Source organism: Solea solea, chromosome 12, assembly GCF_958295425.1.
Source record: "Solea solea chromosome 12, fSolSol10.1, whole genome shotgun sequence".
In the NCBI taxonomy this organism is placed as follows: Eukaryota; Metazoa; Chordata; class Actinopteri; order Pleuronectiformes; family Soleidae; genus Solea; species Solea solea.
Window position 1 is genome coordinate 27,069,979 of NC_081145.1, and position 26,583 is coordinate 27,096,561.

A 26,583-nucleotide genomic window follows, 5' to 3' on the forward strand; every position below is an offset into this window, starting at 1 on the left:
CCTGATTGAGGTTTTTGGGGTCTGTTTTTAAGCCCCTCCCACTTCCAATCCAGAAGAGCTCACTTATTGGACATTTTTTTGACAATTCTATAGCCATGAAATCAAAATAAATCCTCATGATGGTCATAAGAGGGTTAAAGTTAGAGATAATGTTTTGTTTTGGCTGTTTTTAAATTAATGGAAGTCGATGGAGTCTCCTAACAAGAATAGTTGCAAAAACCTGTGTGTGTGTGTGGGGGGTTCTAGCCTAATAAATATATTATGCATCAACCAGGTGTGCAGAGGAGCACTACTAATTGCCCCCACCACTAATGTTTAATGTACAGAATAGGAACGTGTGTGTGTGTACTTGTATTTATATCTTTGTGAGGTCCAAAAAAAAACCCATAAAAACCTGTCGTTGTCTGGGACTTTAAAGGGCTTTTTCAGGGTTAAGTGTACCTGGTTTTAGGGTTAGGGTAAGGTGTTTAGGAAATGCATTATGTCCTCATTAAGATATAAATACAAGTTTGTGTGTGTGTGTATAAATGTTAAAAAACGCGCGTAACTACAACTAAAAACAATAAGATTGTGTTTCTGTTCCCATGTCAATTCTCCGTGATTTATCATAAATATGAGCGACAGCTATACAAGCACAGACCGTACGGACATATGTACGCATGTATGTGTGAGAACGTTCATTCAAACGTTCTCCAGAGACTTCACAGAACCGGCAGCTGCTACATTTCTGAAGCAAAATTTTTAATCTTTAAATATTCAAACTTCAGACTCAGAGAAGGAGAAGATTTTGGAATTATAAGTAGATTTTGGAACTATAAGTAGATTTTGGAATTATAAGTAGATTTTGGAACTCTAAGTAGATTTTGGAACTATAAGTAGATTTTGGATTTATAAGTAGATTTTGGAACTATAAGTAGATTTTGGAACTATAAGTAGATTTTGGAACTCTAAGGAGATTTTTAAGTCTTTTTAACTGCAGTCTACAGTTGGACATTGTTCGCTCATGACTCTTCCAGTGACGACACTCTCAGTCGGTTGGCGTCACATTTTAGTATCGGCTCAGTTCGCTTGGAACCTCGTCAGAGCAGGTGCTAAAAATAAAGAACCAGGTACCAGGTTCTATCACTGATGGAAAAGCATAAGAAGACGAGTCAGTCAAGCCGAGCCGAGCCACGCTAGAACTGTGTAATGGAAAAGCTTCATAAGTGAGACTGAAAACATGTGTGTGTGTGTGTGTGTGTGTGTGTGTGTGTGTGTGTGTGTGTGTGTTTTAAGGTCCAGTGAGTTTGTGGCTGATAAGTGAGGATAGCTAAGCTGCTACAATGGCACAGCATTGGCCCACGATGCCCTGCTCTCACACACACACACACACACACACACTCACACAAACACACACACACAACCGCACCAGGCGAGCTGCTGATAAGGAGTTGTCGCTGGCAAACGCACACACCTCACTGAGGGACTTCACCCTTTCTGGACACACATACACACACACACAATCAAAAGCTAACCAAGCCTACCAGATGATGTGACCTTTTCCTACCCATTATTTCAAACAAAAAGACTTTTCTTTCTTTCTTTCTATTTTTTTTTTCACCATTAAACCTGATGAAGGATTGTTCCTGATCTGGATTCATCAAGTGGCAACACAAACACCGTTAGCCTTTGTTTCAGTGGGTTTTTATTCTTTTTTTACAAAAGCTTTCAGGAGCAAATAACACAGCACCTCCTACACCAAATGGTGGAAAATTCACAGTAAATTTCCAGAAACTTTCCATGAGATTGGAAACTTAAATTGGGGGAATTTTTCAACCCCAGTTAGCAGTGATGTTTTTTTTACAGTTCTTCACTAAATGTAAATTAACAGATGATATATTTATCAGTTATAGTCAAACTGAGTTTGTGATGATACTTTACAAAGTTGTGGTGTTTTTTTTGCCCAAGTACGAATCTGGACATGTTTTACTACATTTGGGAAGTTTGGGAAAGTTCTGCTGTTTTTCTGCACATATGGAAGGGCAACATCAATACAGGCAACTTCAAATGAGATTTCACTGATTTAGTGACTGAATATTTGCAGATATTCACTTTGTTTAATGAGGCAAATAAAAGATAACAATAAGATAAATGACACAAAAGATTCATTCAAAAATGGTTCCCTAAACCTAAAAACAAAACAAAAGTTATTCAGCTTATTGAGGAGGACGAGAGGATATTAACATTTTAAGAAGCTGATGTCACAGAACTCTAAAACAAGAGCTCACCAAAAACAATTAAATGTCAAATTAAGTCATCCACAAACCATCGATTAATCACCGCAGCCCCGGCGGGACAAAAGCGGGACTTTTCTTCAAACGAAAAGAAAACTGTAAATTATTATTTAATTCAGAGAGAGGAGCAGATTCCAGATTCCTTAAACAGCCTCAGTTTTCTCCGCGCCTTCAATTGTAATCACTAATTTGCTTTCTAATTGAGAGCAGATCCACATGACTCCAGTTAAATTCCACGCGTGGTGCTGCTGGGCTCCACCAATCACCAATTACATTAGCTTGTTTTGTCCTGTTTGGGGGAAAAAATAGTAAAAAAAAAAAGAAAAGAAAAAAACAGCAAGAAGAAGAAGAAGAAGAACCAAAACCTCGAATCCACCCCCTGCTGCAAAGTCAATGGAATTCCTAACAAAGCTCTTAGAAAAGCCATTTAATGGTTGAGCGAGTCTTAATGCAAAGCCAATACACGCTTTTGTCTTCCTGAGTGAGTTTAGATTACACTATTTATAGCTGTGCAAACACGGCGTAAGGTAAACGGACGTCTTTTTGGACAAAAAGCAACAACAAAAAAAACAAAAAAAAACACCGCTGTTGTCTTCGCAGTAATCCAAGCCACATGTGTAGTGTCTGAGTTTTATAGGAGCCAGTCGCCCTATGAAAGTCTCCGTGCTCTGCCAAAGGGTGACATTAAAACTGATCTAATGGTAAAGCCAGATGGTGAAAGAGAGAAAGAAGGAGAGAAAAAAGACGAGAGGGTGAGAGACAAGTAGTGTAATGTACATGTGACGTGACCAGACGGTGTCACTGAGCAAGGTTGACGCAACTGTTTGGACACGAGGTGGCCGTTCATACCTGGTATTAACATCTGTCCTCCGTGATCTGACTGAACCTGGCCTTAAAAAGAGTCCTGGATCACGTGAGATCAGATCTGGACTTCCCCTGCCCCCCCAGCCTTTTATTCAAACACACTGTCTGTCTGTTTACAAAGCACAAAACCATGTTTTTCTGCAGATGTGCGAGTGATGGAGAGAGAGAAACAAGAGTGAATCAAAGATCTACTCACGCTGCTGTAGCATGAAATCAATATTTAACTATAACAGAAAAACAACTGTCAATAAATGAACATATTTTTTTTCTGAGGTTACAAATAAAGCTTTTGTGGATTAGCATAAAACAAAAATATTCATTGACGCTTCAGTCAAAACTGTGCTAGGAATTGAATGAGAAACTTACTCCATCAGCATAGTTAGAAAACCAAAACTTTAAAAGAGGAGACAGTTTCTAGATCGTCTTGAAGACATATTGTGTTCTTGCAGCTCAGGAATGGGAACAAATGTGTCCTAAAACCACCTCTAAATGTGGTTTTTGTGATCAGATTTGAGGACGGATTTAGAAATGTACTTGAAACAAATGTGCATGAACAACAGCTGTTAATACCAGGTCTGAACAGGGTCTGAACAGGGTCTGATCAGGGATTAAACATGGTCTGAACATGCTTTGAGAAGGGTCTAAACAAGATCTGAACAGGGTCTGAACAGGGTCTGAACCTGGAGTCTGAAGCAACAAGACAAACATTGGCAGCTGAAACTCTGATCCACAACAAAAACATGGCGCCAATTCATCAGAAGCACAGAAAACAATCATCATTTATATGATATGGTCTTTTATTTTTTCCCTAAATCAGACAGAAACCGCAACTAAAGATTATTTCCATCTGTGAATTATGTTCTCAATTACTGTCAGGTCCACAAAATGTTGGAAAATGTTAAAAAAAATATCAAGAGATCAAGTTCTGAGTGTACAAAACCAAGATGAACCAATTTTACTGAATTCTCTGTTAAACAAAGGAACCAGAAAATATTCCTGTTAAAGAAATCTTTCCCCCTGTAAAATGTTTTAAAATGGTAGAAAGTATGGAAAACGCTCCTGAGTCTCTGTATCGAGTATCGTGAAGAAAAAAAAAAAACTGTCCTGGTTCTTCACGACGTTTCCCAGCACAATTAATGTTTAGCCACATTTGGCAGGTTCAGGGCGCTTGTTAACTTCAAGTTAATTGACAATAACTTTAACTCCAGGCGATGAATAATTACAATCCCAGAGTCTCTTATTAGATTTAAATCACACACTCGCATGAAACATCGTGTCAACTGAGACGACGCTGTCATGAAGAAAAAAAAGAAGTGAGGAAGTGCGAAGAGGAACACGTGAAAGGATGAGTCCAGCTGTTCTGATCATCTAAAGTGATTATTTTTGGGGGGTAAAACTGAATAAAATGAACTCTGGACTTCAGATAGTTGGTTACACGTAACATTTTTGGCATTTTTATAAACCAAATCATGAATCAATCAGCTGATAATGACCAGAGTTGTAATGCTAATCTAGATTAGACGTGGGTCAAAACATCAACTATGGTGATACATCTTCGTCCTTCATTGTGCAATACGATAACCGCAAATACTGATATTTGTTTATTACTCGCCGGCAACACTTCTTCAATTCTAATCAATTTTATTTGTATAGTGCCGAATGACAACACACATCATCTCAAGGCGCTGTACATAGACAAGATCATCGAGAGCAGAGAAACCCAACAGTTCACACAATGAGCAAACACTAGGGGCAGAAATCTCTGACAGAACCAGACTCAAAGATGTGTGGCCATCTGCCAAGACAGGTTGTGGTGAAAGACTTTACCTTAGCTGGAGAAGAGGGAGTTCACAGTGGGATAATGGTGGAGAAAACTACGTCAAGACATGACTCATCCACGTTCAATACGTAGATTTTATGACCTTTGACCTTTCTCTATGTTGTGAATAAATCCTAAAACCAAAAATCCTGCACTTTGAACTTTTCGCGTTTTTTTTGGTTTTCTTCAGTTATCATTTTAAATATGGGATTCGGACGAAAATGAGAATATCATGTTAAAGTTATATCGCAATTTCAATCGCAATGAAGATATCATTTAAAATCGTTCAGCATTCTCGATTAATCGAGTAATCGTTTGGTCCATAAAATGTCAAAAATGTTGATCAGTGTTTCAGAAAACTGAGAAAGAACGACGTCAAAAACTAAAACTATTCTGTTTTAATGACATCTTTGTTACGTGGAGCAAAGAAAATATTCACATTTAAGAAGCTGAAAAATATTCACATTTAAGAAGCTGAAAAATCAGAGAAACTTGTTTTGATTCCTTAAAAAACACTATAATTGATTTTGAGCATTGTTTCAGCCCGAGCACTTACAGTCACAAACTGTATTTTAATCAATAATTACAGTATCCTTTCACTCGGATGTTGCATTGATGTCAGATTATTTGGGGATTTATTGAGCGGTGGAAACGAACAAAAAGTCAGTAAAAAAAAATCCATTTGAAGGACAAACCGCTGAATGAAGAATGTGAGGATTTTCCCCGAGAAGGAGGAGAGAGAGAAAAAGGAGAGGGCTTACAAATTGAGGAAGCAGGAGATGTAAGGAGGAGGAGATGGAGTGGAAATGATGCCATTAGCCCTGAAGAGCTTTGGGCTCAACACAAGGCGACAGTTAACTCAACCTCCCCCTCTCCTCTCCCTCTTGGTCAAAGGACTCACTTGGCTCCACTAACCATAAACAACGCGCTAAACAAACCAAATAAATGCTAAAAACTAAGTGCTCCCTCTCTCCTCCTCCTCCTCCTCCTCCTCCACTCTTCCCCTCCTCCTCCTCCGTCTTCTTGTCATATGCGCTCAACTCCCCGCTTAATGTCCTGCAAATGAAGCGGATTTATTAATGTGTAATTAAGTAATAATCATCGCTACATAATGCATGAGAGACTCGGGGGAGGCGATAGGAAGAGACGAGGCGAGGCAGGCGAGAGCAGACAGAGGCGGACTCTGCTGCACGCGCTAAAGACACACATTAAAAACGGATTAATCCTCTGAAATAATAGTTTGATAAGAAGACGAGGAAGAAGCCGCTCTCTCTCTCTCTGTGTGTGTGTGTGTGTGTCTCCTTCCTCCTCCTCCTCCACCTCCTCCTCTCTCACCTCATCAGCTCGTCTCACGGCCTCATCGCCGCGTTCAATTAACGCGCCGCAATTAGTCGCGTCCCCCGCACTGTTAACAAGGTCTCATCACTGGTCAAGTGAATCCATCAAAGGAAGGAAATCATTCACAGAGACGATAAGAATGTGCACGACAGAGCGTCTTAAATACTTTTCTCAGCACAAACTATAGCAGGGCGTAGCGATTAGTCCAAACATCGCAATACGGTTAAAGTCGCAATACTTTAGAGAATACGACAGACTGAAGACAACGTCTCCGTGTCTCACAGATCTGCACAAATATCACACAGTCGTCTTTTTAAACATGTGAGAATAATTAATTAATCATTTTAAGTGACCACAGCCTCTCATATCACCATCGTAATTAAGATATTAGGATCTTTCAGGTGTGTCTTAACTCGCGATTAATCGCATATTTTTATCTATTCTAAATGTTTCTTTTTGGACCATAAATAAACATTTTTAAAACATGATATGTTACTTGCTCGCGGACCACCAGTGGTGCGGGGACCATACTTTGAGACTTCTGCTATAGTCTGACATGCTCTGCCTCTTAGACACGACCTTGAGGAGACTACGCTTCAGTCTCTGTGATTGACGACTCCTTGCCCCGCCTCCACAATGACCTATGAACTCACGCGGTATCATGAGCAATAATTTGTCTTTTATTGGTCAATGTGATTGAAAATCTAAAGTGGTGACGATCGTGAAAGAAAGAAAAAATAAATCCTGATTTTCTGCCATTCACCCATTCACAACCATTCACTCACACATTCATACAGCTCGTTTCCCCGCATCACTCTCGCCAGCTCTCATCTTTCATACCCAATATTGAGGTGAACACAGCAACGTTTACAGTAGCAGAGCCGGGGTATCGGACCCACAACCTTCCAGGTGAAACACGTCTCTCTCTACCACTGATCCACCGTCACCCCAAAATGGGCAAATGACATTAATAATGTCACAAATAGCGCAGTATTACTTACTTTTAATTACTTAATTAAAGTAATTACTTACCTACTTTAAAAAAAAAAACATTTATTTAGCCTCAAACACCGATTAATTTTTTTTTACGTTTTCTGACATTTTATGTACCAAACGATTAATCGACGAATCGAGAAAACAATCGTCAGATTCATCGATTATGAAAAGAATCGTTAGTGGCAGCTCTACTACAGTCAAAGCCACGCGGTGGTTCAGTGGGTAGCACTAAAATTGCCTCAGTGCAACACGGTCGGAATAATAATAATAATAATAATATTTTTCGTACTCATCACTCTTCATGGTGTAAAATAAACAAACATAAGAAACAGCTGGACAAACATTTTAATGACAATATCGACCGATCGTGCATTAGAGCAGTAACTTGGTGAAGTTCCTTCACACAGATGAGTGTAAATCTGCATAAATCTCTTGTATTTCTTATCCAAACCACGTCAAAGCACACACTGGTGACCACAGCGGGTCAACTGCCAAGTTCTTAGCCGGTCACGCGGACCCTTGGACACTTTCGTCCCCCGGTGTCCCCCGGTGTCCCCCGGTGTCCCCCCGCGACAAAACAAAAAGCAGCTCAGCTCAGAGCATGAGAACAGTCGTGGTGAATCCACGGCCGCAGACGAGACTTTTGTGCTTGTTTGTTGTTGTGTTGTGTTGTTGTTGTGTTAACATGCCCGGCTGACCACAGCGAGTGTGTGTGGTCGAGCCAGCCGGTCATAGACGGGTGAGCAGCTGAAAGACGGAGGAACATGAAAACACAGATAATCCCCACGACGACGCTGCTCACCGTCGCTCTCCTCCCCCTCCTCCTCCTCCGCTACTCTGCTCACCTGCTTTGCGCCACTGGGCACCACCCCCCCAAAAACACCATAACCCCACCACCACCACCCATCCTCCTCACCCGTCTCTATCTGTCTCTCCTCCAACTCACCCCCCTCCCCCTCCTCCCCCTCAATCCCGCGTCTTTCCAAGCTGTCAAAGAGGGAAAAGGTGCGGAGGGCAGATAGCAACACACATGTACACACACACACGCACGCATGAGTACACACACACAAAACACACTTATGCAAGCCGGACCACAAGGGCCGTGTTACACACACACAAACACACACACACACACACACACACACACACACACACACACACACACACAGAGTGAGAGTGAGAGTGGTGGTCGTTCTGCCTCAGCTTTGCTTCGCTCTGCTTCGCTCGACTGCCCGACTAAAGCTAAGCTCTGGTTATGCACACACACACACACACACACACACACACACACGCACGCACACACACACACACTCAGGTTTGCACCGCTCTCCTCCTCAGGACACACCGCTCACTTGTATTCATCCCTAATCTTAACCATAACCACTTCATCCCTAATCTTAACCTGAATATAAACCACAATCCAAACCTTAAGTAGTGAACTTTAACACAGCTCCTCAGAAATGAGGTTCTGACCTCATTAGGACCAGGTTTCAGTCTCCATGAGGACGGCTGGTCCTGACGAGGGCAGTGTTTTTATGCCAGAGAAAACAAATATAATCACTCACACAAACACAAACAGAGGCTCACGGACAAAGAGCAGTAACAACAAACCTGATTCTAAAGTGATTATTCAGATTATTCAGATTATTTAGAATCAAATACACAAAAACACAACGGCCACACAATAACTGAGTATCATTTTCTGCAACATCAGCATTGCTGTACAGTCTGTGCCCGTGTGGTGTCAAATGTGTTGTACAGAAAGTTTCAAATCTGATCGTGAACAAAATGTCAGATTATTACAGGGATTGTAAATAATTAAGATTCACCTGTCATGAGTGACAGGTGAATTAACTGATGTCATATGTTTTTAAGATTTTAAGTTTCAGTTTTGAGGACAAAAAACACATTTTACAAATCTGATTTGAGGAGAATAGAATTACGGAATTATGAAAACCAGATTATTTCCATTAGCGATTAATCTGTCGATTTCTTTCACGATCAATGGAGTCATCGTTTGGTACATATATATTCACATTTCCGATCAATCGATAATATCAAAATAGTTGACGATTCATTTAGTCATCAAGTGATTGTTTCAGGGCGTGTCTTAAGCTTTGGCTCGATGACACGCAGGAGCCATCATTAGCATAACTCCTCCTCCAACACGGCAACAATATAAAAACCTTCAGCGATCTTTATTGACAGTTTACCTGCTCCCACTCCACAGTTTAGTTACACTTCTAATATTATTACTTAATGATTACAGTCTGTATTTTACTGATAAATCATGATATTCAGGCCGCCTGGATTTATTTTTTAATTTTATGGCAGTTACTCAAGCGTTTAGGAATTACGTTCCACAGAAGGGTTAACAAGTAAATTTAGAAACAACGTTTAATCTAATCTAATCTGATCTACTGTCTTTGGTTTGCCAGCTACCTGAGACATCTTTGTCCCGTGTCTTTAGCTCGCTGTAATAAACATTTGAGGAAAACGTTGACGAAATGGAAGTGGAGAAGAAGAAGAAGAGCTGCAGTACCACTGACAGAGGAAGAGGGAGACAGAGAGCAGTACGTCATTAAACTGACACCAAAATGGTCAGAAAATGGAGCTTCTCAGTGTATTTGTCCAGCAAATGGTTTGATCGTGGAGCTTTTCTGTTTATATTCTGTACAAACGCTCATGAACACAGACATGTGTGGACGTTTGTCCTCAGAGGACAGAATGTTGCTGCTTTTACGTGATCAGAGACGTTGTTCTTCTCACTTTACGTGAAATTCAAAATCGTTTGTCTTCCCTGACACAGTCACAGACAGTGGAAGCCTCTCTGGTTTCTATGGTGATGGTGATGGGGTGGTGAGGGGGTTAAATGGAGGATGGGGGGGTGGCAACCACATGGTCAGCTCGTCCCGTTGCCCATCTGGGTCCCATAAAGGAAAACATGGAGACTGAGGCCACTAACATGCCCTCATGCATGATGCCCACTCACCCGTGAGCGGCCATGAATACTATTTTTATGGGAAATGGAAACGGGAGCTTTATTTCACTTCACAGGAACAAACGCTAATGGCTTTCATCGTAAAAGTGCGGGTTAATCGAGGTGAAGGTCAAGGTTAACGGGAGGCAGCGACGACGACGACGGCGACGACATCCCGAATGTCAGAAACAATTTGATTGATTTGGCCGCTTTAAATGAAGGGAAACGTGGAAATAAAGAATGGATGTTGGAGTTATTTTTGTTTTGTTTCTTTGTAAAGAGAGAAAAGAGGACGCTAAAATAAATCACAACACGAGAATAACAACGACAAATATGACACTTATATATTTTACATGAAAACAAGTGAGTAATGAATGAAGTAAATATACACAATCTGAAGAGTTTTTGTTGCTGTGTTGATTTTAAACGTTTAAGTTTTGTTGATAACAGTGAAGAAGACTTCGATCGTCATCCAAAACAGAACTTTGAGTCACTTTTTGACGGCGTAAAAAAACGTAAAAAAAGGAGGAACAAAGTCTGTGTCTAATCCAGATTACGCAGCTCTGTTGTAAACAAGTGGAAAACACACACTGTGACTCACTTCAGGCCGAAAAACGAAAATAAAAACGATTGTTTTAGCCGCATTTTTTTTTACAGTGTCGTGTCCAACTCAGGGTTGGTGCCAGGGGTGGATGTGGAGGTGGTGGGGGTCGATGCCCCCCTCCTCTCCTCTCATGTCTTTTTTTATGAATCTATAGAAAACTATAGGGTGAGATTCACGTGACAACACTGCTGTGCTCAATTCTGGCAAAGAGACAAATGTGGAGTTTGTGTTTCTGCTCATTTTGTCTGGAAATCATCCATAAATGCAAAAAGCAAGGCATTAATCCAATGATGTGATTTTCCTCAGTGTCAACACAGCAAATGTTTAATAAAAGGTGCAAACACAACAAATACTGATGTAAATCCTCAAAAAAGTGACTTTTAATCACAATAATTATCCACATATCCTCTTGTTTTGTTGTTTAACGTGATGTTTAGAGCTGTGTTTAGGTTTATGATGTTGAATTAATGTGGATTTAACTTTCTGTTCAAATCCTCCTCAGTCACTTGACCCTCGGTGTCACGAGAGGATTTAAAGTGATTTCACTTCATCACTGTTGTGTGACACTGGGTTTGTGTTTGTTGTAAAACATATGAACACATGAACATATGAACACATGAACACATGAACACATGAACACAAACAAACCTTCAGAGAGGAGGAGGAGGAGGAGGAGGAGGAATGAAATTGAATTAGCGAAAGCACCAGAGCACAAACGTGTTTTGGGGTTTTTTCACTGGTTATTTTGGCTTCACTCGTGGATCAAGTGCGTGCGCGTTCACACGAGGCAAAGAGGAAACAGTTTTCTTACCTTTCACGGAGCGCGGCTTGGCCTGTTTTCTCCTCGACATCTCTGCTCCCGGTCTCTTGTCTTTGAATTGCGTGGATTCTCTTGCTTGTTTTCAGTGTTTCCAGTTAAACCATGCAGGCAGCGAGGAAGGCGGACACCGTGGCTTCCTCCTCCTCCTCCTGTACCTCCTTCTCCTTCGCTTCCACCACTTCTCTGCTGCTGCTGCTGCTGCTGCTCCTCCTGTTCCTGCTGCTGCTGCTGCTGCTCCGCCTGTTGCAATGCGGCAGCTTCACTCTCTGAGACACAGTTTTAGTCCGGCGACAACAAACCGCACACACGCCGGGAACGAAGCGGCGGCGGCGGCGCAGAGAAGGAGGCGGCGACGCTCGGCTCCTCCGGTGCGTTTTCCCCCAACCTGTGGAACAAAACGGCAACAACTTCCCGTTCACGTCCCACCTCCTTCTTCTTCTCCTCCTCCTTCTCCTCCTCCTTCTTCTTCTTCTTCTTCTCCTGACTCACTCCCGTTTCCTCACCCCGTGATTCGTCTCTTTTAACCCCGCGCGCGCGTCTCCGGCTGCAGCCCAGTGCGCTCGTGCCGCTCCGGCTGTAGTCTCCGCGGTGGAAGCGCGAGCTGCCTGCCAGCCACGCGCGCGGCAAATTCTATTAAAAACACACACGCACGCACGCACGCACGCACACACACCTGAGCAGCGTCCGGCGCGCGGTGATGAGTGAGAAAAGTGACAGGCAGAGCGCGTGGTCTGCGGTGGCACAGCGGTGCGTAACGATGATCCAGGTGCGGAGATAATGTGGCGTGAGCCTCCGTTTACGCGCGCTCCTGCAGCTTCTTCATCTTGTTGTTGTTGTTATTTTTTATAGTTTATCGGAACTACTTGAGTCTTGTTTGCCCTTCGCTCCGAAAGCGCTCCGTCCCCCGCTACTCTACACCCGGCAGTGAGGGTGGTGGTGTTGGTCTGGTGCTGTGGACACTGCGCTCTTCCCCTGCATCTCCGCCCCGAGGGGGAATCACTGCGTTTACAACCTCCCTTTTTCTTCCCCCCGTTAATATTCCCCAAATGCCTTATCAGCAGCAGCCTAAATATTCCTGCTCCAGTCCTAACCCTCCGCTAGCCTCTGTCTCCCTGCTTTTTCTTTGTCCTGACTCTGGCTACCAGTCTCCCTCCTCCTCCTCCTCCTCCTCCTCCTCCTCTGCCTGCCTCTGCTGGCGGGGCTGCGGCGCAGACACACATAATAAAGCCAAGGCAGGCAGTGCTTGGCTGGAAATGTAGCCGCGTCCCAGCAGGGGGATGTGAGAGAAGGGTCCCGGCGGGGGAGCGCTCTGATCCCGCAGGGAGCAGCTCGGCACAGCCCGGGTTGGCTGAGGCAGAGAAGCAGGAGGAGAGAGAGAGAGAGAGAGAGAGAGAGAGAGAGGGAGGGAAGGCAGGGCTGATGGAGAGAGAGAGAGTTAGGGAGAGAGAGTGAGAGAGCAGGGAGTGTTAGGCAACAGCGCCCAGCTGCGGCCAAATGGCGCCACTACAACAGGGATTCAGAGAGTAGAGGGAAGAGGCAGAGGGAAAATATGGGTTGGATTACAGTAAAAAAAAGGATGTGGAAGAGGTTCTGGACTATAAAAACATCACTTTAAAACACAAATTATTATTTATTTTTTGTATGAATATGAATAATTCCGTGCCACATGGTCGGTGTAGAGCAGGGATCAGTGAGTGAATGTGGTCGAGGGACAATTTTTTGAATATTTGGGCCAAAACATCAGGTTTTCATCTTCAGTCAGAAACAAAAACCCACGTTTTCTGCCTTAAACTAACAATAATGTGGACGTCGTCTTTAATCAGCAGCTCATTACGGGGACAAACGTGTGTGAGATCATCGTTTCAATGTTAAGAATGACACCTGCTTCTTCTTTGAGCCTAAACACATGCTGTCTCCATGACAACAGCAGTGTTTTTATTTTTAAGTGAATTCCAGCAACAGAATCTGTTTGAATCAGTTCATATATACTTTTCCAGAGTAAAAGCTCTGAACTCGATTGAAAATAAGTTAAAATAAATTTGAAGGTTAAATCATCTGTTGGGGGCCCAACACATTCTCTGTGTGTGTGTGTGTGTGTCTTCTCCTGGTTCTGCAGGTTCTCCCAAAGTCCAAAACCCTATGTGACCCTCATGTGCAGGATAAAGCTGTAGAAGATGAATAATTCTACAAAATGTACTCATTTTTGGCGGCTAACAGTTTTACCTGACAGACACGTCCCTACAAACAGCTGAGTGACATGTCCATGGGTATAAATCAAACAGGACTCTGCGTACGACTTCTTTAAAAATTAAAAAAAAAATTGTTAAAATTAAATTAAAAATTAACGTAGGGTGTTTTTACTACTCCGTGCACCTGTGCTGTTTTGTAAACCTCTCACTTGCACTGCACCAAAGCCTTACAAACTTTTTTCCAATTGCATATATATATATATATATATATATACACACATATATATACATATATACACACATATATGTATATGTAGTGTAAATTTGTATAAAGATAATAATAAAAAAATATATGAGTAACAAAGTACAAATTCAAAGTTCAAAAAACTTTGCTCAAGGACACATATAGACTATAGCAGAGGCAGGAATTGAACCCATAACCTTACAGTTGAAAGACAACTCGCCTATACCACTGACCCACCATGGCTCCAGAACATTACTTAAGTACAGTAAATCTCACATACTTTTAATAATCGGACTTTTACTTAAGTAATATTATTTTTTTTTTTAAAGTGACTAACTTCTACCAAAGTAATTTTCTGGTAAAGATACTTGTACTTTTATTCAAGTTTTTCTTTAATAAGGTACTTTATACAAAACTGATAGTAGACACATTAGAATGGAATTGTTTAAATACCACAGCATTCCATAGTTTTATGAAAACGCATGTTTGGATTCTGCTACATCACCTCTGTGTTACAGTGATGCAGCATGTTGCTGTTTCCACACACACACACACACACACACACACACAGAAAACCCTCTGTGTCCTCTGTTGCCCTCGTTTTCTGTGGTTATTATTTTTTTCTTCCTCCTCTGCTTTCACATTTCTTTCATGGTTGAAAATAAACGTTTGACTTACTGTACAAACATAATTCAATTAGCCACACGAGAGCGTGCTCATGCGTACGTGTGTGTGTGTGTGTGTGTGTGTGTGTGTGTGTGTGCACATTCCGCAAAGTTCCTTTATTTCCAGTAAAAAAAAGAAGGAGGGACATGTCTGTGTACAATATAAAGCAGACAAAGAGAGAAAAAATGAAAATCACTGGGTGCTTTGTTCTTCACTTTCTGCTCCAACTGAGCGCTCTCTGACCGCAGCTGAGCTTTTCCATGCCCCCCCCCCCCCCCCCCCCCCCTTGCCTCTCACTCTCTCACCCTCTCTCTGGTTGTCATGGATAACTGGGTAACGTGGAACTGTCTGTGCTGACCAGCAGGACCACTGCCCTCCCCAAAAAAACGGAGAGAAAAAACCCTCCCAGTCCTCCTGAGGAGAAACAGAGCAGCCCTTTAAGATTTGACCCCCTGCTGGGGTGACAGAGGGGAGGAGGGGGGGGTGAGACAGGCTCTTCTCCCTCACCCGCCGACGAGTGCACGCCAGGAAACCAGTGTGTGCATTTGTGGGTGTTTGTGTGAGTGCGTGCACGTGCATCGGAGCTCCCCCAGTGTGACTGCTGCTGGCGTGGAGGGGCCAAACCCTTCACTCAGTAGTCGGTTCCCCCCACCCGCCAACCCATCCACCCCGGGTGCCCCCACCCGCCCCCCTCCCGCCTCTCATCTCTGCCGGCGGATACAAAGAGTAGAAGAAGAAAAAAAGAAGCCCACATTACAAGCTCCTTAAGGGTCAAGGACAGGCCTCGGTCTGAATGGCTTCTAAGAGTCGTATTGTTGAATCACATAGCTGCCGATTACACCCTCTGTCATCTCGCCACGGATTTGGCTCTTTCTTTAAACACACGGGGGGAACAGGAGAACATCAAGTAGCGGCTGCTGAATAAGTCGGCCAACCGACGTGCGGTGGGACCTGATGCAGACGGGCGACAACGGGGGGGGGGGACCAGGAGCAGATGTAGAATTACAGGCTCCCAAATAAAAGAGGTGAAAAGAAGGTTTCATACCGTCACAGCAGCCACTGGTGTGGAATGTGGACGCGTTCCATTTGCAGCGCAAGTCGGAACTGGGATTGATGTTTGGTTCATTGTAGCGTTGTTTGTGCAGGTGGCAGCCATCGCAGGACACAGTCCAGGCTCGACTCGGCACGTTTTTGTTGCTTTTCCATTACCTGGTACTTTTTTTAGTACCTGCTCTGACAAGGGTCCAAGTGAGCTGACGTCTAACCATGACATCATCAGAGTGCCGGCCACTGAAAGGTCAGACAGTGTCGTCACTGGAAGAGTCATGAGCCAACAATGTCGAACTGTGGATCACTTAAAAATCCTACTTATAGTTCCAAAATCTACTCATAATTCCAAAATCTACTTATAATTCCAAAATCTACTTTCTCTATTTGCATCAAGTGCGACATGATTAAGCAAGTAAAATATAAGGACCAGAACAGTTAGTCAGCATGTAGTCAGTTTACTTATGGCACTTTTCTACTATACATACAGTTCTAGCAAGACTCGGCTCGGCTCTACTCATTTTTGTTGTTTTTTTTGCTTTTCCATCAGTAGTAGTAACTGATCCCTGGTGTTTTTTCTTCTGTACCTGCTCTGAACTGCCGGCCACTGATTGGTCAGAGAGTGTCGTCCTGAGCGCGCCGTCCAACACAAGAATCAAAGCAAACAATGCCAAACTGTAGATCGGTTAAAGACTTCAAAATCACTGACAACATTAACGTTAACCTCCAACATTTAGCAAAGGAAAAGTCCTCAAATCTCAGTATTTAACAGAGGAGTCTGGTGTAGTGGAAAAGCACCTTAAGAATCCCAGGTCAGGGCTGGTGAAGTTTTTGAAATTGGAGTTCAGGGAACATTCCTGTGTAAGAGCAAATACCAAAAAACCTATAAAACCCTCAGAAGCAAAGCCATTTTGAGGGGCTTTAATGGGATTAAGACATAGTTTTTAGGGTTATAATGAGGTTTACATTAGGATTAGGTTAAGGGTTAGGATTAGGAATTTAGATGTGATGGTTCAGGTTTGAGTCCTTGTGTGTGTGTGTGTGTGTGTTCTTGCATTTGTCGCCTCTTAAACACCTCTTTTTTTTCTGTCATAAACACTGATCTTGTCAGGACCAGTAATCCTCATGGAGACCAGAACCTGGTCCTAATGAAGCAGAACCTCATTTTTAAAGGAACTGGTTAAAGTTTAGGGCTGAGATTTTAATTTTGGTTATGGTTACAGTCAGGGTTGGGGATTAACTTTGGTCAGGCTGATCAGGCTCCAAATGAATACAAGCAGACCTTAGGGTTAGTAAATCTTAAATCCTAAACTTCAAGCAGTTTGTCAGAAATGAGGTACTGCCTCATTAGGACCAGGTTTTGGTCTCTATGAGGACTACTTGGTCCTGGCAAGATCACTAGCTACGTTAACATGGACACAAGTAATCGGAATAAAAGTCGTGTAAACAACAATCCGTTCCGTTCAGATTTTTCCGTTTCCGTTTTCTGATCGGACCCGTCGATCCGATCACGACTTCCTGGTTTGGTGCTATCACACTATACTGATCCACGTAAGTGTGACGTGTTTCCTGTTTTGTAACTGTTGTATTTACAAGAATGAACAGGCACAAAACCTGAAACCTATAAAGCGAGTGCGGTCGGGGCCAGAAAACTGAGCGGGCCCTTGGGTTACTAGGGTTTGGAACCTTCAAGTCTCCAACAACAGTTGTCTTGCAACTCGTGGACCTTGACTGTAATCAAGTCTGCCGGCCAACCAGAACCAGCACGTCTCCATCCCCAATGGTGCCGCTGGTGAAGGCGGGTGCCCAAAGCGTGTGGGTCTCAGGCTCGCAAACCTGCGATCCACCATAAAGAAACGCACATCAGAACCAACAAGCTTCAACAACTGTCCCCGACACCGTCACCCCCTGCTCGGACACGAGGGGAACTGTAAATTCCAATGAGAACGAATCACATAAACATAGCTAGTGTTCGTGCCAGAAAAGGTCCTAAATCCGTGTCTTGGCGAGGTTACCTGGACACTCTAAACTGACCGTAGGAGTGAATGGTTGTTCTCTTTGTGTTTGCCCTGCGATGAACTGGTGTGACATGACATGTGTAGCATGTGTATCTGTGAGCCTCATGTGGAGGACAAAGCAGGAGACAGTGGATGAATGGACGGTCCTTAAGTACACACACGGACCTTATATCACTGGGTTGTTTCTCCATGTCCTCACAAATCTCCTCTAAACATTGGTCCTCTGTGCGGCTCGTTTGTCTGTCACTGGTGGATAAAGTTAATGTTATATTTATGTTGCCTAAAGCACACACACACACACACTCTCTGTGTCTTCGTCATCGTTCTCTCTGTCTCTCTGTCTTCCTCCACGTCCTCCATGTGCTGCCGTGTTGAACTCTCACCAGCTCTCGCTGAGGTCTTTCCCTCTGCAGACAACAATGTTCCATCTCGCTGCTTTTGCCCCAGATATCAGCTATTTTTACATGGAATAATTAGACATAACTGATTTAAATACTGCAAAAGCCACGTTCCCTTTTTTGTCTCCGTGTGACGTGGACTGGGTGCTAACACAGATGTAAAGTGCACACGTGTGTGTGTGTGTGTGTGTGTGTGTGTGTTTACATGTATTTGTATGCCAGTAGCGGTGACAGGTGAGCTGATCTTCTGTCCACCTATGTAAATGTAAATGTTTATGGATGTATATGAAGCAGCCATAAATCAACACAAACACATTATGTATGGATGTGACCGTGTGTGTGTGTGTGTGTGTGTGTGTGTGCCTGTGGTTACTTATTAATAAATATTCAGTGTGGAGATGCAGGGAAAAGATCAACATTATTTTTAATATGTGCTTGAACATTTGTTAGGCCCATTATTCTGGACCAGGTTCTGCTCGCCAACTCTCTGTGGAGGAGGTAGAGTGTGTGTGTGTGTGTGTGAGACAGAGGGGACATCAGCTGCCTTCAGATTCCAGCTGTTTGAAGTCTCTAAAGACACAAAATATGGTTGTGGTGATGATGATGATGATGAAGATGATGATAAAGATGCTAATTTGACTTTGACAATGTTTTTTTTCCGTGTATGTCTGTGGGTATCATCATCATCATAATAATAATAATAATAATGATGATGATGAGGATGACGCTGCTTGAGATGATAATGATGAATGTCAGACGAATGGATGAATGGTTGGATGAATGGATGAACAGCCTCCGTTTCAAATAAATAACCGTGACTAAGAACAACGACTTAAACAAACTATAACAATATTTCGTCCAAATTTCCGAAACTGGAATAAATCGTTTTGACAGGAAGTAGCCACACTTTGCTCATGGGCACACAAATAAATCTGGTTTTCTCGAACAGATCAATCACCTAGTTTAGCTAGTAGCCTGACAAGAAACAACTGTAACTAACCATGTAGCTTAAGTGATAAACTAGTAGCCGGAACAGAACCAGACTAACTGTAACTAACCATGTAGCTTAAGTGATAAACTAGTAGCCGGAACAGAACCAGACTAACTGTAGCTAACCATGTAGCTTAAGTGATAAACTAGTAGCCGGAACAGAACCAGACTAACTGTAACTAACCATGTAGCTTAAGTGATAAACTAGTAGCCGGAACAGAACCAGACTAACTGTAGCTAACCATGTAGCTTAAGTGATAAACTAGTAGCCGGAACAGAACCAGAAAAACTGTAACTAACCATGTAGCTTAAGTGATAAACTAGTAGCCTGAATAGAACCAGACTAACTGTAGCTAACCATGTAGCTTAAGTGATAAACTAGTAGCCGGAACAGAACCAGACTAACTGTAGCTAACCATGTAGCTTAAGTGATAAACTAGTAGCCGGAACAGAACCAGACTAACTGTAGCTAACCATGTAGCTTAAGTGATAAACTAGTAGCCGGAACAGAACCAGACTAACTGTAGCTAACCATGTAGCTTAAGTGATAAACTAGTAGCCGGAACAGAACCAGACTTACTGTAGCTAACCATGTAGCTTAAGTGATAAACTAGTAGCCGGAACAGAACCAGACTAACTGTAGCTAACCATGTAGCTTAAGTGATAAACTAGTAGCCGGAACAGAACCAGACTAACTGCAGCTAACCATGTAGCTTAAGTGATAAACTAGTAGCCGGAACAGAACCAGACTAACTGCAGCTAACCATGTAGCTTAAGTGATAAACTAGTAGCCGGAACAGAACCAGACTAACTGCAGCTAACCATGTAGCTTAAGTGATAAACTAGTAGCCGGAACAGAACCAGACTAACTGCAGCTAACCATGTAGCTTAAGTGATAAACTAGTAGCCGGAACAGAACCAGACTAACTGTAACTAACCATGTAGCTTAAGTGATAAACTAGTAGCCGGAACAGAACCAGACTAACTGTAGCTAACCATGTAGCTTAAGTGATAAACTAGTAGCCGGAACAGAACCAGACTAACTGCAGCTAACCACATAGTTCAGCCTATTAGCTAGTAGCCTGAATAGAACCAGGTTAACTGTAGCTCATCCCATATTTTAGGGAATTCGCAAGTAGACTGACCAGAACTAGGCTAACTGTGGCTAATTACATGTCTAGCTAGTAGCATGAGCAGAACCAGGCTGTACCTTGCAAGGTGATTAGCTACTGTTAGCCTAGCTCTGGACAGACTTAAAAGCATTCTTTCAGGCTGCATTCCTTTCTGTTTCAGAGGTGAATGTAATCAGCATTATCATAGTATTGTCACCATGTTTTATTTGTACATTTTTGTACAATTGTGCAGGTTTATTTTCTGGTATTCTTTAGCTTTAATTTAAGTTAATTTAAGACGATAGTGTTTGAGTTACAACAGCTGTTTTTGTTCCTCAAATCATTTTTGCTGGTTTCCTTGTTTCAGCAAAATGAATAACCAAACCATTTCTTCCCATTTGTTTTAAACAAAAAAAGGGAAATTTGTGTGTATTCCTGTGTGTGTGTGTGTGTGTGTGTGTGTGATCTCTCAGGGTTTTGCCTGCCTCAGTCACATGGGTTTTTTCAAAAGAAAACAGAGGCAATGTGACATGAATAGAACCCAAACCAAATCGACTTTGTTTCATTTTCTTCTCTCTCTCTCTCTCTCCACACTCTCTTTTCTCATTGAGTGTTCAGCTCTCAACAATGCCACATTTCCCCCAACAACCTCTCTCTGTGGGGAACCCACCCCCATTCCCCCTAATTTCCCTCCACCTAAACAGAAAAGTACTCCTGTTAAAGAGCATCATTAGTGCCAAGCCTTCTTTTTTTTTTATTTTGCTTTTCTTACCCTAAGAAAGAGGAAGTGTTATCTGTGGCGGACAAACTTAACCCAATTAAGATCTGGTGGGGCGTAGGGGCCTGGCTCAGGACGCTGCTGGGGCTGCCAGCTCACCCAAACCAGGCACAGAGCCAGACAGTCAGCCAGACAGTCAGACAGACAGACAACCAGCCAGGCAGTCAGGCAAGTGGCCAGACCCCCACTCAGTCAGTCAAACAGTCAGCCAGTCAGGAAACCAACCGGCAGCCTGGCAGTCCGACAGCCAATCAACCTGCAAAACAGTGAGCCAGGCATTCTGTCGGGCAGCCAGCCCTTCACACAGCCAGCCTCTTTATCACATGAAGGGATTTTGACTTGTGTTTAGAAAGCTGGTTCTTGTATGGTACTGAAAGTTTGAATATTCCCATGCTGACAAGAAAGGGTAATCAGCAAAAAAAAAAAAAAAAAGGAGCTTCCAAAAGACTCTAAGGAATAATAAAAAAGACAACATTGTGTGTTTTTACTGTATGATACTTTTAAAATGATTTGTAAATGACTTTTTGTCTTATACCCTCATTCCCACTGGTCTAAAGACCTGTTTAATCCCGGGTTTAAATTGGTTTTTCACCAGTGGGAATGAATAATCTGCACTGCGCTCAAATTTTTTGTCGTCTTTGTCTCTGATCAGCCTCAGTGGGAACATAAGCCCCGGGTGGGCGCGCTAATTTCTTCTTCTTAATCTGCTCTATTTTTTGCCAGAGATGCACCGTGTCTGGCACGACGCTAAAGTCCCGCAGTTATCTTCCAGCTGTTAGCACTAATGTTTGCTTACTTTTTAAAAAAGTCAAACCAAACCAGTGTTTCACATCAAGGTGATAAGATAGTAACAGAACCAGACTAACTGTAGCTAAACACATAGTTTAGGTGATAAACTAAGCCTGAATATAACTCTAATAGGATCTTTCCGTGATGTGGAAAATACGGGCGGAATGGAGCAAAAAAAATGGAATCAACTTTTAAACGCGAAATCTTGGCAAATTAGCCATGAATTTTCGTTTTTTTCTGAACTATGTCCAAGCCAAGAATTTGGTGTGGGAGTGACCAGAATGGACAGGATTAAAAAGATTAGCATATTGGACGATTGGAGATAAAGTGAAGAGAGTCAAGGTTGAGATGGTTTGGTCTCGTGCAGAGGAGGGACAGTGATTATATTGGACAAAGGATGTTGAAGATGGACGGACAAGAGGAAGACGACAGAGAAGGTTCATGGATGTAGTGAAGGAGGACATTAGGACCGTTGGTGTCACAGAGGTTCCAAAAATGTGACGTCCACCGATCAGATAGTGACGTCACTGGAAGAGTCGTGAGCCCAACGTCCGACACAAGATCAAAGCGAAGTTCGCTCAGTTAAAAAGACAAATCTTCAACATTTAGCAAAGAAACTGTCCATAAATGTCAATATTTAACAGACGAGTCTGGTGTATTTCAGTCCAGTGACTGTGTCAGACGGAGTCATGCAGAAGGTACTGAACGATTCTGTGAACAAATCTTTTTAATCAACTGATTCTAACGATTACAAGTCACTAGTCACTAGAGGACGTACTCTAGTAATGGAAAACCACACCAAACCGTGTAGCCGGAACTATACGGTGGAAAAGCACCAACATGTGTTCAATTTATCCTGAATGTGTTCCTCAGCTCTAATCACAAAAACCCCACACAGAAGGTGGTTGGTACGACCTCACGATGCGTCACACGCCGCCTCCTCAGCCGCTCAGTCCTTAAATCAGCTGCAGCGCGAGTAGAGCTCAGTAAGTAAGGCCCCGGGCCTGAGACAGATCACACGAGACGCACCAAAGGACAAAAGACCTTGTGTCGTATGCAAATGTACATTGAAACTTGAGACATTGTCGCTTCGTATGACGTGAGAGATACACACACACAGACACACACACACACACACACACACACACACAGCAGCATTACAAAATCATGGGAATCATCTGGTGCCACACCTCACACTGGCACACACTCAAACACACTCACCCCATGATCCATACACGAGTGCCAGATACACACTCCAACAGCCAAACATGTTGATAATTAGAGACTTGTTTTTGGAAGGTGTTATCACAACAATTAACACCCTAATGTGTGCGTGTGCGTCTGTGTGTGGGTGTGTGCATGTGAGAGCGAGATGGGGAAGGTGTGTGTGTGTGTGTGTGTGTGTGTGTGTGTCTTCACGTGATGCTGGGTGGTGAGGAAGTGTGTATGCATTCCATTAATTCTATCAAACCTGGCACGCACACACACACACACAGGCGCACACACACACAGGCGCACGCACACACACACGTGCACACACACACACACACAGTCAGGGTTCGATGTAACAATGAAACAGTTCCCCATTTGATGAAGTTCCTGTGAATTCTGACACAACAGCAGCAGGAATAGGTGGAGTGATAGATTCTGATTGATATCCAGTGGAGAGCGGGGAACAAGGAGGGCGAGATTGAGCCAGGCGGGGGGGTGGGGGGGCAAGAAGAGGAGGAGATGATAGGTAAAGGGAGGAGGAGGAGGCAACAGGGGAACGAGGGGGAGGCGATAGAGGAGAGACACGGAGAGCGTCAGGTCTGTTAAGGGTTTTTGTTTAACTGAGCGTTTTCAGCGACTCAGGTGCGACAAAGACAATTCAGACGCCAAAAAAACGACTTTGCTCGTGAGACACAGAGGTGAAGGAGTCATGACGGAGGCATGGGGTTCAGTCAGAGGTGGGAAAACAGGAGGAGCAGAGCTGGAAGGAGGATGGTGTGGAGGAGAGGATGTGGGAATGTGCACGTGGAGGAGGAGGAGGAGGAGGAGGAGGAGGAGGGCATTCAAACTGTGAGCATTTGAGCATTTGAGCAAGTGTGGAGGGATTGACACGTTCTAAAAACCATAAGGACACACTCGCTGATAACATGAGGAACAGGGGGGGAAATCAACATTTTGCTTGTGTCCAAGACAAACCAGTCCTGAACCCCGGTCCCCAAAGAATAAAGTGAATAATTAATAATAATACTAATAATAATAAATTAATAAAAGAATTGTTTTTGAGAAAAAAAGAAGCAGCAGTTGTCGGTTTTTGTTCCTATTCTCACAGAATACGTGGATAAAAACTCTATAAAATCCAAACCAAGGTAACCTTTGAGATATTTCCTTGTCGGTGAAGAGTCTTCTCTAGACTATCGGAGTCCAGGAACTGATCCCACAACCTTTGAGTTGACGACTCGCTCTACCACAGTTCAGATACTCAACCAAAAGACGGTGTTTTCATTTAGGAGATACTGAGTTCTGATGCACAAATATACATTTTTAATCACCTCACAACCTCAAAGCTCTGCGCCCGCTGTGTGATCTCTGGCGCCCCCCTGAGGGTTGGGAACCATGGGTCTAAGATATCTTACGATTATTGACGACCACTTTATGGAACTGTAAGATTTTACCAGCTGGAAAACTGGGAAACTCGCTCAGCCGCACCAAAGCCCAAAGAGAAAACCAGCGTTTTCAGCTCACGGGGGACACAGGAGCTGCTGGTCTACTGCTGCCTCGTGTGGTCACTTTGTGTCACTGAGGTAAATCTGAACCCGGGGTTTAAAACACAGAAATCACAGAATAACACGTTTGAACTCACTGACGGAGGCAGCAGCAGCTCACGCCATCCCGTGTTGTTTGGTGGAAACACATTTATTTAGCACCCAGCACAAAATATTTATAATAATTTAAATTAGTAAAGAAAATGTGTGTCTATTTCCCCTCATTTAAAGGCTTGTTGCTGTTAATTTTAAGGTTTATTTGTACGTTGTTATTGGAAAAACAAAAACAATCCCACTCACATTTGTTTTGTTGTCATGTAACTGCCCCAAATTTACTTTAAATGGATGGGAAATGAAAAGCGTGTGTGTGTAGGCTGGTGTAATGAGGTGGAGACAGTTGTCCATTACTTCCTGAGCTGATGGGCTCCTCGCAGCAGTTCACCCCACAGCTGGAAGAAGAGGAAGAAGAAGAGAGGGGGGAAAAGCAGACACAGTCGGGCAGATTCACTCTCTCGGCATGTGTGTGTGTCTCAAATTAATATCACATAAACACACGTGCTGAAGTCATGTCAATTTGCAGATACCTGGCTAGGAATGAACATGAAGGAAAGACTGGAAATAGATTTTGAGGTTTGTTGTAAATGAAGTTTACGGCAGGGACCCAAAATAACCAAGCAGGGAGAAATGGATTAGGAAAAAACGTCAATGTCAAATTTAAATTGTCATCAAAGCCTAAATGATGACAATGATTGAACAGAAATCAATCCTAAAAAATAAAAAATAAAAATATTTAATAAAAATTGGATATATACATATATATTACATTGGGTAGTAGAGACCAATGAAGTAAAATGAACTTTAATATAAGAACATGTGAGATGAACAAAGTAAATAAAAGTTCAGTCATGACAGAAATGATTAAATAACAGACTAAAATGTAGGAGTGGATAAAACAAAAAAGATGAAATATTATAAAATAAATCAAATCTATCAGAGAGTAAATTAAAGTAAATAAATCAATAGACAAATCAATGCATACAACTCAGTTACAGGTTTGAAATTCTTTGTGTGTCATGTGAGAAAAGAGCAGGTGTGTGTCACCATCTAGTGTTTATAGCGTGTTACTACATCCCGGTTTCACCCGGTCATAAAATGGAATGGAAAAACTGAAATAATAACAGATTAATTAGTAATAGTAATCCTAGTGCAACCTTTTAAATACAAAATAGCGTTCTTAACCTTAAATGCAAAAAATGGACACCTCCCTAAACACTGCTATTAAACATATTAGTTTTTTTCACTTTTAATGGATTGTCTTTTGAAAGTGATATCAAACATGATCATTAATGAGTTCATTGATTAGAAATTCTCATGAAACCTTTAAAAAAATATATCATTCTTCACTTTAAGTGCAAAGAATGGACACCCCACTAAAAAGTATTCCAACTCTTTAAAAAGTCTTTAAAATAAACACATATACAGTTTTAACATTAAAAAACCTAAAACATACAACATTTTCCACATAGTACATGATGATAAGATTTAATGTGGAGGGATAAAACAGCCTGGAATATTCCAACATTCCTTTTAATTTATGTTTTTTTGTGTAGCTGCACTTACTCCCTTTCAGCACCTTAGGTGCCAAAAACGTCCCATCCGTATAAACTGCAAATCAATACACTTATTTTCAACTTTTCAAGTGATAAGACAACATTAGTCCTCATCATGATAACAGTAAAAATTTATTTATTTTGGAGTGTTTGCTGATTGTGGCCATTTATTATTCAGCAACACCATCTTCTGGACGACCAGGAATATTACATCTATGATAAACAGAGGAAAAATAGCCAAAAATGGGGATAAATTTGAGGCCAGGAGCTTAAAATGAAAACAATACTATAACAA

The 26,583-nt window shown here is 42.4% G+C and overlaps 1 protein-coding gene across 3 annotated transcripts in view; it reads right to left on the reverse strand.

The window, feature by feature from the left end:
- The window catches only part of znf423 (zinc finger protein 423), a 168,225-nt gene extending 155,194 nt beyond the window's left edge, over positions 1 to 13,031 (reverse strand). For all 3 annotated transcript variants that reach the window (XM_058645028.1, XM_058645027.1, XM_058645026.1), the window contains exon 1: positions 11,686 to 13,031. In XM_058645028.1, the coding sequence (XP_058501011.1) occupies positions 11,686 to 11,725 (40 nt within the window). In that variant the 5' untranslated portion in view covers positions 11,726 to 13,031. The remainder of the gene's footprint in view (positions 1 to 11,685) is intronic.
- Between the last annotated feature and the right edge of the window lie 13,552 nt (positions 13,032 to 26,583).